Source organism: Chaetodon trifascialis, chromosome 2, assembly GCF_039877785.1.
Source record: "Chaetodon trifascialis isolate fChaTrf1 chromosome 2, fChaTrf1.hap1, whole genome shotgun sequence".
NCBI classification, from domain to species: Eukaryota; Metazoa; Chordata; class Actinopteri; order Chaetodontiformes; family Chaetodontidae; genus Chaetodon; species Chaetodon trifascialis.
Genome location: NC_092057.1, coordinates 9,548,472 through 9,563,653, shown reverse-complemented (window position 1 = coordinate 9,563,653; position 15,182 = coordinate 9,548,472). Strand labels below are relative to the sequence as shown.

At 43.9% G+C, this 15,182-nt stretch overlaps 1 protein-coding gene across 4 annotated transcripts in view; it reads left to right on the top strand.

Annotated features, from left to right (window-relative positions):
* trmt1 (tRNA methyltransferase 1) overlaps positions 1-15,182 on the top strand; it is a 16,420-nt gene extending 1,238 nt beyond the window's left edge. Inside the window, exons 1-16 of one of the 4 annotated variants that reach the window (XM_070982692.1) lie at positions 2,040-2,203; positions 3,265-3,648; positions 4,173-4,362; positions 5,663-5,850; positions 6,383-6,498; positions 7,623-7,735; positions 8,863-9,011; positions 10,637-10,720; positions 10,842-10,911; positions 12,015-12,149; positions 12,294-12,379; positions 12,605-12,713; positions 12,863-12,939; positions 13,201-13,320; positions 13,557-13,671; positions 14,891-15,182. In XM_070982692.1, the coding sequence (XP_070838793.1) occupies positions 3,278-3,648; positions 4,173-4,362; positions 5,663-5,850; positions 6,383-6,498; positions 7,623-7,735; positions 8,863-9,011; positions 10,637-10,720; positions 10,842-10,911; positions 12,015-12,149; positions 12,294-12,379; positions 12,605-12,713; positions 12,863-12,939; positions 13,201-13,320; positions 13,557-13,671; positions 14,891-14,962 (1,995 nt within the window). In that variant the 5' untranslated portion in view covers positions 2,040-2,203; positions 3,265-3,277 and the 3' untranslated portion in view covers positions 14,963-15,182. Of the gene's footprint in view, positions 1-2,039; positions 2,237-3,264; positions 3,649-4,172; positions 4,363-5,662; positions 5,851-6,382; positions 6,499-7,622; positions 7,736-8,862; positions 9,012-10,636; positions 10,721-10,841; positions 10,912-12,014; positions 12,150-12,293; positions 12,380-12,604; positions 12,714-12,862; positions 12,940-13,200; positions 13,321-13,556; positions 13,672-14,890 lie in introns of those variants that run through there. The other 3 variants (XM_070982716.1, XM_070982709.1, XM_070982701.1) reach the window with 3 other exon arrangements.

Here is a 15,182-nt window from a genome sequence, read left to right as displayed (position 1 = left end):
TGCCAAATACTATTAACTCTATAATTCTCCTGTGTCAGATGTATAGCGCCACGCTCTCTGGGCATTTATTGTCACAGCGCCCCCATCCAGATGTTCAGGCTCGTGTGCGTACAGTAGAGGCAATTTTTCCCCTCATCCACAGTCATCCATGTCCTATTTTATAAGAACTCGGGCAAATCGCAAAATAAACGGCTGATGGCGGATGATATGACAGCAAGTGTGAAATGTTTGAACGTATACTGCATGTCAATGTAGGTCATGCATTTATCACAGACACAGGCCCATTTGTGAGGCAGTGGTGGGGGAGTGGAGGTGTGAAAACATTCAATTACAAGCAGAGCTGCAGCTAGGATTTTACAAATACTGAATACTGAAAGTCATGAATCCACCCCCAACACTAACACCACCACCGTCAAATATTTTTTTCCACAATAAAATGTCTCTCCTTTAAATTATTTTCATTTTTTTCGGATTTTATTTTATTTTATTTTATTCAGATAAATATTCAATTATTTTTTAACATGAAAGTCCAAATGCTGTTTCAGGAATGAACATTAGGATCATTTGGCTGGCCTGAATTAAACACACTGAGCCTACAAATATTGGTTTCTAAGTTGATTTCTAAGTTTAGAATTGCTGTTGAGTTTCATTGTACATAAGGAGGCCTGTGAAGGACAGAATTAGTCATAATAAGCAAAATGTTGAAATACCAAAAGTAAAACTTTGAAGGCAAGTTTTGCTGTTGAGTTAGCTTCATTGCTATTTATTGTCAGCATCATTTTAATGTATCAGATCAAGTTAAAGCTAATTTGAACTTTTAAAAATTGTCTGACATAGTTTACTTGAGGGTACTTTAATAGCTAACAATACATCATAGTTTTTAAAGATGATAATGTGTTTTATGTGTAAAATATGAATGTGCAAATTAGCAACTAAAACTACATCGCATTGTTCAGCATGAAGAAGGCTGTATATAATACTTGTGTATTAAATAGAAGGAATAGATGTAGAAAGTTGCATAAAATGAATATAATAAAGTAAAGCATAAAGTACCTAAGCACAATACATGAGTAAATCTACTGTACTTAGTTTCTTTACATCACTGGCATAAGATCGCACTGACAGTGGGGCCCTGAGACCCCATTTGTTGTGTGCAATGTGCACAGTTTTCCAATGCTGAAATACTACCTGAGCCCAGATTTGCTGTTAAGTAATTTGATTAAAAATATTAAGAATGTGAACTCTGCAATAATGAATCAATGAATTGGACTCATTGGCTCTCTTCCAGATGTGGCTTTAAGAACAGGTAATGAAACAGGATAATGTGATAATGTGCTTATGGTGAAGCGCATTTGACAAACCAGTAAAACACAGTAAACCTGCAGCTTCTGTGTGCTCTGCTGCTCTGGTAATCCAGCCTCGCTCACTGCAGTGATAATAAAATGTAGCTGCTGTTTGATGACAAACCAAAAGCCAAAAAATGCAGAGTAACATGAAAATATCCTAAATCTTTGTTTATTTTTCCACATTAGGGAATAGAATTAATATCAAATAACGGCAGAGTCCTCTTTTCTATACACTTCGTCTGTGTATGACAGCACTCAATCTAAAATGGAAACTGTAAGAAACGCAATCTGTTTTATTTGATATGCAGCTTTACACTCATCATGTCATAACGACCTGAATTCACTTTACTGTTCACGTAAGCAGCTCAGCACTGACCTGCACTGACCTTCTTTTCTCCAAGGCAGTTTTTATCTCCTCACATCATAGGTCTGGGATATTTTGGTTAATCCATAGGCTATGTTTAGCCTTTTCATCAGAATGCATCGCTAACTTCAGGCACGGTGAGATTAAATTAGATTATTCATGAAAGCAGACTGATGTGTTTTCCAGCCTCCTCACATGTTCACTGCGGGGGAAAGTAGGCCACTGTGTGCAGCGGCTGACTGATCGACCCTCTCCCTCTTGTCCTTACATTACACCGTTTCCCTGACATTACTCGTCTCTGCCGGAGGGGCGGACAGCGCCGTCGCTGCGCTTTCTGGGCCGCGCGGGTTTCCGTAGAGACGCTCCAAACATGGCTGCCTCCATGTGCTAACGTGACAGAGAACGTTAAACCGAGTTTACACTTTAGCAGCGAGGAAACAGTGACCGCACGACCACCTGTATCGCTCACACAGTCAAACCCCTGACAAATCAGGTAAGCGGTGTCCGCCTGAAGGGGTTGTCACAGGTAAATACGAAGTTTTCAAGGTTTAGCTAAGCTAGCAAACCAGCTAACAACTGCTGGTATGCAGTAATATTATGCATCATGCTCTGGCTTGTTTAATAGCGGAAGTTTGCGTTCATTTAACCGGTTTAGCCAAATTAACAAACATTTTCACTCCACAGCTGTAATGGCAGCCGTATAGACATGACAAATAACTGTTGTATTGAAAGGCAGGAAGCTAAAGGGCACTGAAGGTAAATGCCAAATATTATCTCTCCTATGAGAGGACTTGCGGATTTTCTCCGTTTTCTAAACTGAATATTTTAATATTTTGCGCTGCTGTTTGCAAATTAAGCAATTTGAAGTCATGATATTGAGACCTTGAAATTTCTGATGGGTATTCTCAGTTGCAGCCCTGCTACAGTTTCCAGTAATGGGCGTTAACACGTAAGATCAGTGTTTTACTGAAAGGCACAAAGCTAAAGCTACTGAAAGTAGAGCTGAAGCTCATTTATAAAGGTCTTACTTTATTACTAGTCTTACAGTGGATTCACTGGTTCCAGCTTCTCCAATGTGCGGATTTCCTGCTCTTCTCGGTGTTATTAAAGTAATTTAGGGCTTTGGACTGTTTAACGCAACTTAAAAATGACACCTGGGGGTCAGGAGCGATGGTAATGGTCAGTTTTAAATGTGATTATTTCATGCATGAATTAAAATGTCCATTGGGTCAATTTGAAAAAGCAATCAACACATGAACCCATGCTGAACATCATCTTCAATTGCTGTCCTGTTAAACTGAAGAGGCCACTCAGATTATGCGATGTTCAGTCAGCCACAGTCAGTCTGTCCTTGTTGGTGCATGTGTCGTCTTATAAGTAGCCTCATGTTCAAATTGCAGTGCAGAAATGCCAAATATACCTGTGAGGAAGCTTACATACGGGGTGGTCATCATGCTGTTTGTCCACCAGTAGTGACATGTTTTTTCTTCAGCTGCAAAATATCAGACTGAGTTCATTTTGCCGCATTCAAACATGTTATTTGTCCTGTTACAGAGGTTGTACCTTGATGTTGGTCGGGACACCTCGCCTCATCACCTTCATCACCTCCCATCATCTGCATCGGTTGTGCACCCATTCTGCAAGACAGACGTTTCGGTGGATCCTGGGCGGCGCTGCTGCCGCCAGCGGGAGACCCCAATCCATGGAGCCCCTGAAACCTGCACAGGACCCTGAGAGTCCCACCACCAAACCTCCTCCCACACCCACAGAAGGTACGAGCCTGGCACCCGCTGACACAGCAGCTGACAAGGAGAAGACGCTTCCTGCGGGACTGTTACCAGGGGAGACGGTGGTCAAGGAGGGCAAGGCGGCCATCTTGTTTCCCAGTGCTAATGAGGTGTTTTACAACCCAGTCCAGGAGTTTAACAGAGATTTGACGTAAGCATAAATACTGGCTGCTTTGGCCTTTTCCCCGAAGACGCATAAATACTTCACACCACAGGCTCCTCAGATTAATTCAATATGATGATTCAGTGCAGTGAAGATATGTTTGAGCCGATCATCAATCAACAGCAGCAGAGGTAGAGATGCCAGTTGCTCAGCAGTATTCTGTAAATCCAAAGTGTCTGAACGTTAGCTGGCATTAGCCACCATGAGCTACTGGTCACACCCGATCATCTTAAGTCTAACGTGGCAAAATCTCTGAGTGTATTTAAATGAGCAATGGTGCAAAAATTCCATAGTATCGCTTTAATAACATAAAAAGTCTCATAATAAAGGCATGAATCAACCTCAGATTTAATCCAGGGAGTTATTTTCCCCTCATTATTAAACAGCATTTCTCCTTTTGATTTTGGGCCAGCCAGTAGTCATGAATATTTAGTAAGCTCTGTTATTTACCCCTTCATGATATATAAAGCACATGTTTATACTGTATATAAGCAATAATTCTTCCTTTCCAGATGTGCTGTGATCACAGAATTTGCCAGAGATCTGCTGGCTCAGCGCGGGGTGAAGCTGGTGGTGCCTGGAGAGAAAGAGAGGGTGGTGGTCTCTCTGTCAGAGGAGACAAACGAGGCCGATGCACAGACGGAGGAGACAAACGGAGCAGAGGAGCCACCTGTAACGGCAGCAGTGGGGGAGAAATGTGAGGTGCGTGGGACTGATTTTACCGTGTAATTGTGAAGTCGCAGATTTTATTACTTCAGTTATCCTCCCGCAAGAATTCCCCATGAGGTTATTAACAGAAATTATCTGTTAAGAAATACACAAAGTGGGCAACTTATCCAGTTTAAATACAATTTTGTCTGATGTTCATTTATTCACTTGCTATAAATACATATTTCTTTTTCTCCAATTCTGCTGTAATTTTTTTCTTCGTGTAGTTACTCTTAAAAAATAGATGGTACAGTCACTAAGGCGCAATGTGTACATTTTCCCAGTACAACATACTGGCACAATATGACACAGCAAACACTAGTAAGAAGTCAAAAGGTTAAAATCACCAGGGAGAGAGAACAAACATAAAGAATGACCGATAGATCAAGGCAGAAAAAGTGGGAAATGCTCTTTTTTGACACATGCTCTGAGGCCCTGAGTGTGGTTCTGTAGCTTAGAGCAAAGTACTAACACCGTCAGGGTCGGTGGTTTGGGTCCCCGTGGGGTTTCCCATCCTAAAAATATACACACTGATGCCAGCGTAAAGCTGTTTGGATAAGGCCTCCATCAAATGACTTATGTTAATGCTGCAGCAGGTAATTTCACACTCTGCTGGCCCCAAGTGGTAGAGAGAGGTAATTAGATCAGTTTTTGAAAGTTTGAAGGATTTCATCATGTTGAAATAAGAACATGAGATGTCAGTAAAGACCCGAGCTTTAGCCTATTGTTTACTGACGAGGTGCGGAAGACGTCGAGCCGTCTGGCAATTCTAGTCAAAGATGAGACATCCTGCCAGTGATTAGATGGAAAAATGAGTTGCTTAGTGGAATATCTGCAGCTTCTAATGTGTAACTACAACTGCATAGCTTCTATATTATTAATATTTTTGTAAATATAATGTGAATCAAATGGCAACATATGTGAAAGGAGTCGCTCCTTTCACTCCTCAGCTCTCAGCTCTTTGGTTTAGCATTACAGCGCATAACGTTAGTGTATTGCTTCACTCTCAGCGCTGTCATCCAGATGAAGCAGGCAGCAGTTTTCAGTAAAAAAAAAAAACTTCCAACAAACTAGTGGTGTCAGTACCAAACGGCAGACTAACAAAATTATTGACTACCCAGTGAATATTATGGAGCTTTCAGTCACTAAGGAGCCACTTCATTTTTCACGAGTTAGTTGAGACCAAAACAGAGCAAGAAGGAGTGAACATGCTTGTTTCTGCTGCCCCCAAGTGGCCAAAAAAAACAATCACTTCACGCAGCTTTAAGGTTGTTTCCTCGACCCTCCGTCTCAGAGTGGCCTACGCGTGCTGGAGGGTCTGGCGGCGTCTGGTCTGCGCTCGGTGCGTTTCGCTCTGGAGGTCCCGGGCCTGCGGAGCATCACCGCCAACGACTTCTCCGCCAAGGCCGCGGCGCTGATCGCCAGGAATGCCCAGTACAACGGAGTCAGCCACCTGCTCCAGGCCAGCTGCAGGGATGCCAAGTATGATTACTCAGCACGTTCAGGGATATGCCTGTTTGCTGCTGGTCTGCCTCTGCCCCTGTTATTCATCTGCTTCACTGATTTGCTGTCCGTTCGTTCCTCCTCCCCTTGTATTTATCCAGCGCTTCTCTCATCTTCATTCCTCTCCAGGCTTCACCTTCGACCTCTTGTTCTATTCATTCCTCTGCTCCTCTTCTCATCTCCTCCATTCCTGTCTCTTTGCTTTTCTTCTTTTGTGAACTCTTTCGGCCCTTTCCTCTCAGTCACGTTGCGCTCCTCTCTTCTCCTTGGCTTGCTTGTCTTCATGCCTCTCTTCTTCTATCCTCTTCAGTCGCTTCTCCGCTTTCTTCTCTGAACTCATCTGCTCTTCTTCTTTAACTTGCTTCGACTCGTCTTTCTTTCTCCTCTCCTCTGTGTCCTCCATCCCTCCCTGCTCCATTTTTAGAATATTTTCTCTCTTTTCTTTCATTGGTCATGGATGTGGTGTTGTCTAATGTTTCTTTTCACTCCTTTCTTTCTTATTCGTCTCCAGTATGCTGATGTATGAGATGCGAGGGAAGAAGGACCGCTATGATGTGATCGATCTGGACCCCTACGGTAGCCCTGCTTGCTTCTTGGATGCCGCTGTGCAGGCCGTCAGTGAGGGAGGTCGGTAGTTCGGTCTGTCACTCATCCCCTGACTGCTTTCTCTGCCTCCTCTGCTTTTCATTCTGCGTCCTCTGGGGCTGCCTTGAGTATGATTTAGCTTGATAGCAAACCACTGTTTCGCAGTATTTCCAGTGTTTCCATCCAAGCATTTTTCTAATCATCATTTTGTGAATTTGGACAGCTGATGTCAGATCACATTTCATCACAATCATCGGAAATGAAGTGTGTGCAGAAATGGCCGAGCTTCGCTGTAGCTGCACAGGATGAACTGTTTTTACTATGCACAGCCTGAATCAGAGTGTTGGTGATGGCTGAGTTTAAAGATGGCGTTTTGTGCTCGGTCCAAGGACTCCCCATCAGCAGATTGGTTCTGTGGTAGAAATTATTAAAAAATGATCTCTGAACAGCTGAGTTGATAGATGGGAGTTTGCTCCTGTGCAGTTTACTGATGCCAGTAAAAAAAAAGATCCCACGTGTAAGATTCGACCTCTGTGGCGTCCACAGATGTTGGGCCTGCTGTCTCGTCTTGGCGGCTGTGATGGATTAAAAAAATATCAGTTGCATTGCTTTTCTTTCTCAGATGAAAGCATGTTTCAAATAACGCTGCTCTGCTCAATAATAAGCCATCACTGAAAGTGTTTTCCTCACCTTGTCTCTCATGGATTGGGTTATCATTCAGACACTTTCATTCGCTTTCACCCTGCGAAGGAAATGCACCCAAATCGCATTTTATTTTTCACGACATTTCAAAATAATGGCATAAAATCAGCTTGACAGCTGGATCAGAGGTATGTCAGATGTTGTTTGTGAAATAAGTCTTGTTTGGTTTTATCCCATCTGAGCCTCACAGTGAATCTGCTTTATAGGGCGGAACAATGAGCCACGTTTAGACTTGACAGCCAATAGGAGACTGACCTGATTTGAAAAATCTCCACCCATGTGAGGCAGCCTGGAGGTTAAACCAAAGACCAACAGTTACTTTACTGTATCTTTAACTCTTTTGTATTTCTTTCTCTTTTGTCACCTTTGCTGACTCACTTGCTCTCTCTCTCTCTCTCTCTCTCTCTCTCTCTCTCTCTCTCTCTCTCTCTCTCTCTCTCTCTCTCTCTCTCTCTCTCTCTCAGGTCTGCTGTGTATAACATGTACAGACATGGCAGTCATGGCAGGAAACAGTGGAGAGACCTGCTACAGCAAATACGGCTCAGTCTCCATCAAAGCCAAATACTGTCACGAGATGGTGAGGGCATACACACACTCATACAAACACACACACACACACACACACACACACACACACACACACACACACACATACAAAATGCACATCGACTGCATGCACAGACATGTCACCGTGTTGGCGCTCACATGGTCTTGATCCTGAGTAACACAGTAAGCGCTCGGCTCCAACAGAAACATGTAATGGATTCTGGCCTGAGGCTCCAAGTTGATGAACTGGAGTTTTGTGTGTGCGTGTAGTGTGTGTGTGTGTCTGCACTTGTACTGATATATTCACAAGGACAGAAACACAAGGAAGAAAATCTTCCAAACTGATGATGACACTGTGTTGCTCCTGGCGTCTTTAAAGTTAAAATCATGTAATAAAAGTCGGGCCTGGTTGACTTGGCGGTAACAGTAGGTGTGCTTTATTTTCCCACAATTCAGCAGCTACTTTGTCAGAAATACAACTGCTGTATCTGTTTGCATTGCAGCCAAACAAACTAGCGGTTTTCATAAAGACTCGCCCCTTTTACATCATGCAACGAGCAGCCCTGGTCTGATTTCACACTGTGCGCAGCACGAGCAGCAGGGCACCGTCGAGTGGTTCACCTTGATGAGGAGTGGGAGGTGTGCAGTTTCCCGCTGCAGCTCACTGTGGCTGCACCCTCTGGTTCCATTACTCTCTCAAATATTTAAAACTTATGATCAGAAAATCGCAAAAACAACCGGTCATTTCTATCTGAGGCTGGCGCCAGCTGCGGTGCCACATGCATAGTTTCCTGCAACTCCTTCACAGTAAAAGCCACCCTGTGGTTTCAGCAGGTGAACACTTTTAATGTGAAACAGCATTTTTGTTTTCGTTCTTGTTGAGAACGTACCGTCATAGCTGGAAGGAGGAAATATGCAGTGACAGTAACTTGTAAACACACGTATAAAGACCTTTATTTGTACCAGATTAAAAAGGTCTGCATGGCTTTTCTTCACAAGTAAAAGTTTCATGTCAGCTGATACTAAAGGTGTTGGTGATAATCGCTACATGAATAAAAAATGAGATAGTTTCAGGCTGATGACACAAATACTCAACATGGTTTTTGTCTGTGTGATTAATTACTTTCATGTGATTCTCTCTTCCTTTTTCCCCTGCAGGCTCTTCGTATCATCCTCCACAGTTTGGACCAGAGGGCCGGGGTGTACCAGCGATACATCCAGCCCCTGCTGTCCATCAGCGTCGACTTCTACATCAGGGTCTTTGTCCGTGTCTTCACGGGACAGGCCACAGTCAAAAACTCGGCCAGGTGCTCGCACACGCACGCACGCACGCACGCACGCACGCACGCACGCACGCACGCACGCACGCACGCACGCACAGTTTACCCACACTACTTTTTAACCACTGCACAGATTTTATGTCAGCGAACTATAGTTTTGGCAAGTTGGTTAGGACATCTACTTCGTGCATCACAGAAGTATTTTCTTTCAATAGATCTCTTCTAATCACAATTCCAGCGGAACAGAAGTTTACATACGGCAAGTTGACTGTGCCTTTAAACAGTTTGGAAACGCCAGAAAATCATGTCATGGCTTTAGAAGCTTCTGATTGGCTGACTGATGTCATTTGAATGAGTTGGAGGCGTACCCGTGGATGTATTTTAAGGCCTATCTTCAAACTCAGCGCGTCTTTGCTTGACATCATCGGAAAATCGTAAGAAATCAGCCTAGATCTGAAAAAGAAAAAAAATGTTTGTGGACCTCCACAAGTCTGGTTCACCTGAAGGAACCTTGTTCATCTGTACAAACAAAAGTACTCAAGGGGAAAGAGGAACAGAAGTATCCACATCCACAGCAAAACGAGTCCTACATCGACCTGATGGCTGCTTCGCAAAGAAGAAGCCGCTGCTACAAAACCGCCATAAAAACGCCAGACTTTGGTTGGGAACTGCACATGGGAAACGTTTGGGGGGGGGGGCTTGCAAGCCGAGTAAACGCCATCCCCACCCTGAAGCACCGGGGTGGCAGTAGATATATAGATCTATAGAAGCAACATCAACGTCAGTCAGGAAGTTAAAGCTTGTTCCTAAATGGGTCCTCCAAGTGGACAGTGAGCCAACGTCCAAAGCTGTGGCAAAATGGCTTAAGGAGAACAAAGTGGCGGTATTGGATAGTCCGTCACAAAGCCCTGACCTCAATCCAGTAGAGAATTTGAGGGCAGAATTGAGAAAGCGTGTGCGAGCAAGAAGGCCTACAGACCTGACTCAGACACAGCAGTTCTGTCCGGAGGACTGCAGCTTATGTAGAGACGCTTGTGGAAGGCAACCTGAAACATCTGAGCCAAGTTAAACCTTTTGAAGGTAATGCTACCAGATACTACGAGTATGTAAACTACTGACCCACCGGGCATGTGATGAAACAAAAGTCATCCTCTGAACTATTAATCTGGCATGTCACTGACTAAAGACAGGAGACATTGCTTGAAATGTTGTGAAAAGCTACTTTAAATGTATTTGGCTCAGGTGTATGTAAGCATCCAACGTCAGCTGTATAGTATATACTGTGCTGTCTTCTAATAAAAGCTGATATATGATGAAAGCTGGATGAACTGAAAGTGGGTCACTGCAGCGACAAATGCTAAAAATAATGGCAACAATAGAACTCGGCGAGATAAAAAAAAAAAGGAAATGAAAAGTATTAGAAATATTGACACATCTGGAAATTGAATGTTGATCATGTTTTGATGTTGAAGAGAATATGAAGCCAAAGGAAAGTGTATTTATAGCTTAGATGTACTCTTAACATGCCTATATCCACATGAACAGCTCCACTTACACACACACACACACACACACACACACTGAACTGGTTACTTCTGTGGTTAAACACACAAACAGTGTTTAAAGCTTGTATTCGGTTTCTTGTGTTGCAGCAAACAGGCTCTGGTCTACAACTGTGTCGGCTGCGGCTCCTTCCACTTGCAGAGGATGGGCAGGAGAACCAGCAACGGAAAGCAGTAAGACAGTCCACACTGTGCAACTGTTCATGGGAAATGAAAATGTGAACGCGCTCGCCAGCAGAGCGCACGAACATAAGCGCGCGTGTGTGTAGTAAAGATGAACCTGCTGTGATTTCAGTATGAAGTATTCTCCTGCCACTGGACCCCCAGTCGGATCAGAGTGTGAGCACTGTGGACAGAGACATCAGGTTAGACATCATCATCATCATCATCATCATCATCACCATCATCATCATCAGTTCTGCACATAGAACTTGCCTGTGTTTGCTTTTATTGTTGATTTTCATGGTTCTTATTTTACATGATGAAGCTTCAGTCACTACGTTTACATGCAGTCAGTATTCAGGTTATGGTCAATATTCCGGTTTCTGAAACATTCGGAATAACCTGTTTACATGTGTGAGCAAACAGGGGTAATCAATTGGGATATCCTGATCAAAACAGCGACGACCGGACAACGTGTCGACGCACGGAGAACATCATGACGCATTGCGCGTCATTTCAGCTTCTTCTTCCTGTAACCAAAAACAACAACAGCAGCACAGTGGATAACGAACAGACCGGGGCTGGTGCTGACCCGCCACCAGTGCTTGACACTGTTCTGTCTCACTTTCTTCATTCATGGAAGGCGAGAACGTGAAGAAACAGGAAATGGAGCCGGAGCTGTGCCATCCATATCCATGCTACCTGAACTCAAAAGACCAAGATTCCTTGCGAATAGAACATGCGCAGAACACAAATTAATGTTCCGTTCGATGGGGATATTCCGATAGGCGTGTACATGACCAGATATTGGGGTTAGAAAAGGAGCAACCCAGGGGTCATATCGTTAGCCTCATAGCATAATTGCCTAAGTCATTTTTTGGCCAAATTGAGATATCTGCCTAACTCTACTCTCCTGACACTGCTGCTTCATCCTGCCTTATCGCCCAAAAACCTTAAAATATGACTTAGGCAATTATGCTATTAGGCTAACGATATTCAGGTTTTTAAAAGCCGGAATATGAAAATATTCCGTTTTTTCAAAAGGGTTATTGGTGTTTACATGGCCGTGCGCAACCGGGTTATTGCTGATATTCCGGTTATGAAAGGGTTACTTGACTGCATGTAAACGTAGTGAGTGTCTAAATTTATTCTCAGCATTTACATCTAATTTCATATTTTTTTACACTGGATGCCTTTTATTCTCAGGTGTCACCAGCGTCTAAAGCTCTGCTTGTCTTTATGTAGTTGTTACTGTGCAAACACACTTACACGCTCCAGCTGAAGCCTGTGTCTGTCCTCTGTGCAGCTGGGTGGTCCTCTGTGGGCAGAGCCCATCCACGACTTGGCATTTGTCCAGAGGGTTTTGTCTGCTGTGTCGGGGAACCCGTCCCGGTTTGGGACGTCCAAACGCATTGAGGGCATGCTCAGCATGGTGACTGAGGTATTCATGTATATAGGCTCTCCTTTCAGGGCTTGTTATCGCTGTGTGGTATTGTGATGTGGGTGCGGTCGGTGGCATCAGGTAACTACACACACATGTGGAAAACACACTGAATGTATGATGTCGATGTGCTGTTTGTTTCAGGAGCTGGAAGACGTTCCTCTTTATTACACTGTGGACAGTCTGAGCAGCACGATACACAGCAATACTCCACCTCTGCTCCAGTTTAGGTAAACACACACTCAGTCCAGCACACAGTGTTGTAATGAAACTATAGGTCCTTTTATGAATAGCTGAGGTTCACATGCACAGAACTTGTTCTATAGATTTGTTTTTCCAGGCTTCACTCTTTTACTTAATGTTTAATGTTGACATCACAGAAAGTGTGTTTTCTCCCCTCAGAGCAGCTCTGTCTTGCCTTTAAGAAACATTTGTAAAATAATCTCTCTCTGCAGGTCTGCTCTCCTTCACGCTGGTCACAGAGTCTCCCTCTCTCACGCCTGTAAGAACGCCATTAAGACGGACGCCCCTCCTGCAGCCCTCTGGGACATCATGCGCTGCTGGGTAAACATTACTGATTCGCCAAAAAGATTCCATAAAACTGAACCTCCCAGTCTTGTATTTGCACAAGTCAGATGCTGATGGCATGCTAGAATTCCCAGAATCCCTTGAAACTGGTCTCCTGGATCACATCGTGCACTGTTTTCACACAGGAGAAGGCCAATCCTGTGAAGAGGGAGAAGCTGTCAGAGACTAGCCCCGCCTTCAAGATCCTCTCCACTGAGCCCAGGTGAGACCACGTCCTACTCCAACCAATCAAATGATCGATACTTACTGAGACACTATTGTATTATTAAGCGCAGAGACTCCGAGAATTCCCTTTGTAAACATCTTTTTGCTCGTGTGTGTGTGTGTGTGTGTGTGTGTGTGTGTGTGTGTGTGTGTGTGTGTGTGTGTGTGTGTGTGTGTGTGTGTGTGTGTGTGTGTGTGTGTGTGTGTGTGTGTGTGTGTGTGTGTGTGTGTGTGTGTGTGTGTGTGTGTGTGTTTGTAGTCTAGAAGCCTGTTTCACCGTGAGGGAGGACGCCAACCCCCAGTCCCGTAAACGCCACCTGACCCGGTTTCAGGAGAATCCTCACATGTTCTGGGGACCCAAAGCTCGTGCCAAAGCCGGGTAACTAACACAGCCTCCATGCTCCCAGGACACACACACACACACACACACACACACACACACACAGCCAGTGTTATTCTCCTTCCACTTTGATTTGCTCCTCGTATCCCTGCTTCTCTGTCCTTATCTCCTCCCTCCCTTCCCTTATTTGTCTTTTCTACCTTTTCTTCCCTTTCAATCTCCTTCCTCCCCTTCTCCACTTCATTCTCTGCTTTCTCTCTCTTTGTCTGCTTCAGAGGTGGTATTTCTACTGACCTGCAGGACAAAAGGAAGAAGTGCCAGAACAAGAGAAAGAACCAGATCACAGACTCTTCCCAGCTTAAGGACTTCCCCTGCAAGAAGTTCAGGCAGGTCAGTTCAGATCCAGGCAGGACGGAGCCTGTAAGCTGTGCTGGGATCAGCCTCATCGTCATGCATGACTCAGTTATTTGTCATACGGAGGAGTCGCACATCTCGAACGCGTAGACTCGCGGTTAAGTTAAAGCTAATTGCTCATTACTGCACTCACTAAACATTACCTGTCAGCCAAAAAGTCTGGAAGGCACCTGGATGTCTTTTTTCCCTTTGGTTTTCTCCTGATGAGGCTCCTGTTGGCAGAAGTCGTTGTTTATTCACAGCAGCTCCTGCTAAATATTAGACACATCCCTTCCCGTGTGACGACGGCTCTTATCTTGGAAATAGCAACCGTCTGAGAAAAGCTGTTTTCTCGCAGAAAAGACCATCCGGATCCATTTGTTTTCCTAAAACAGCAGCTGAAGACACATTTGTCTGCGGCTGTATATCTGAAATGATCCTGTCACGTTTGTGCTGGAGGATATAACTGTGCTGATGCCTGAAGACATGCCGTCTTAACGCTAATGACACCGAAGTCCTTTACTGATTTGCTTCTAAACTCCTTTAAAGGCCTAAAATAATGCAAGTCGTAATGACTTTTAAGCTGCATGAATCACGAACAATGGGTCATATTGCTCATAGTGATGAACATGCAGAGGAGCTCAATTAAGCGTTTTAGGGTTTTTCAGCTCATCAGTTTGGCTTTACGGGGGCAGCTTTGTGGTTTTGTTTCAGTTTCTCTGCTCTCGTCAGCATTGTAATATTGCAAAATACGTCCTAAAGCATACATAGTGGAGCATTTAGCAGGTAGTTTTGGTGGAGCTGCTGGAGACCAAAACAGATAAATGAGCACGTTTAAGAATGCTCTGACATTTCATCGTCAAGCACAGCACAGCAGAAACAAGACAGATGATTATTAACCTGGTTTTTATTCCAGCAGTTTCCTGCAGCCGAGGATCGTTTCAGCTCATCATGTTCTTAATGATAATGCTGGCAACAGAAGTCTCCCAGAAGTTAAGGGAGACAGTTACTTCAATACTAATTACGCTTGTAAAGGCGTCGTGTCCTGGGTGGGAAATGAAAGACGTCTCCATCAGCCGCTCTCTGCTGGTTTTCTGCCAGAGGAGCTGAGTGCTTTCACAGGCTGCAGCCAAAACTTCCCTTTAGACTAATATCACATCAGCCTCTCTGACGTTTCTCATTTATATTATTGTCTTTTTTTTTTTTTTTTTTTTAGGGAACATGCACCTATGGCGACAAATGCTGCTACTCCCACGACCCGGAGCAGATGAATGAGAAAATGGATTGATCCTGTCTTCTCCTAATTTTTTTTTTTTTTTAATTATTTTATTTCTGGACTTAAATGGCAGCCTTGACACAGACCCATGTGCTGCAGTCAGGTTGTATTTGGACTGGGACAAATACTTAGGAACTGCACATGCAGAACATTATCAGTTTTATGCTTTTTTTTGTATTTTTTTTTTTAATCTGTGTTGTTTCAGTCCAATAAAGTCCCCACGCTGACATTA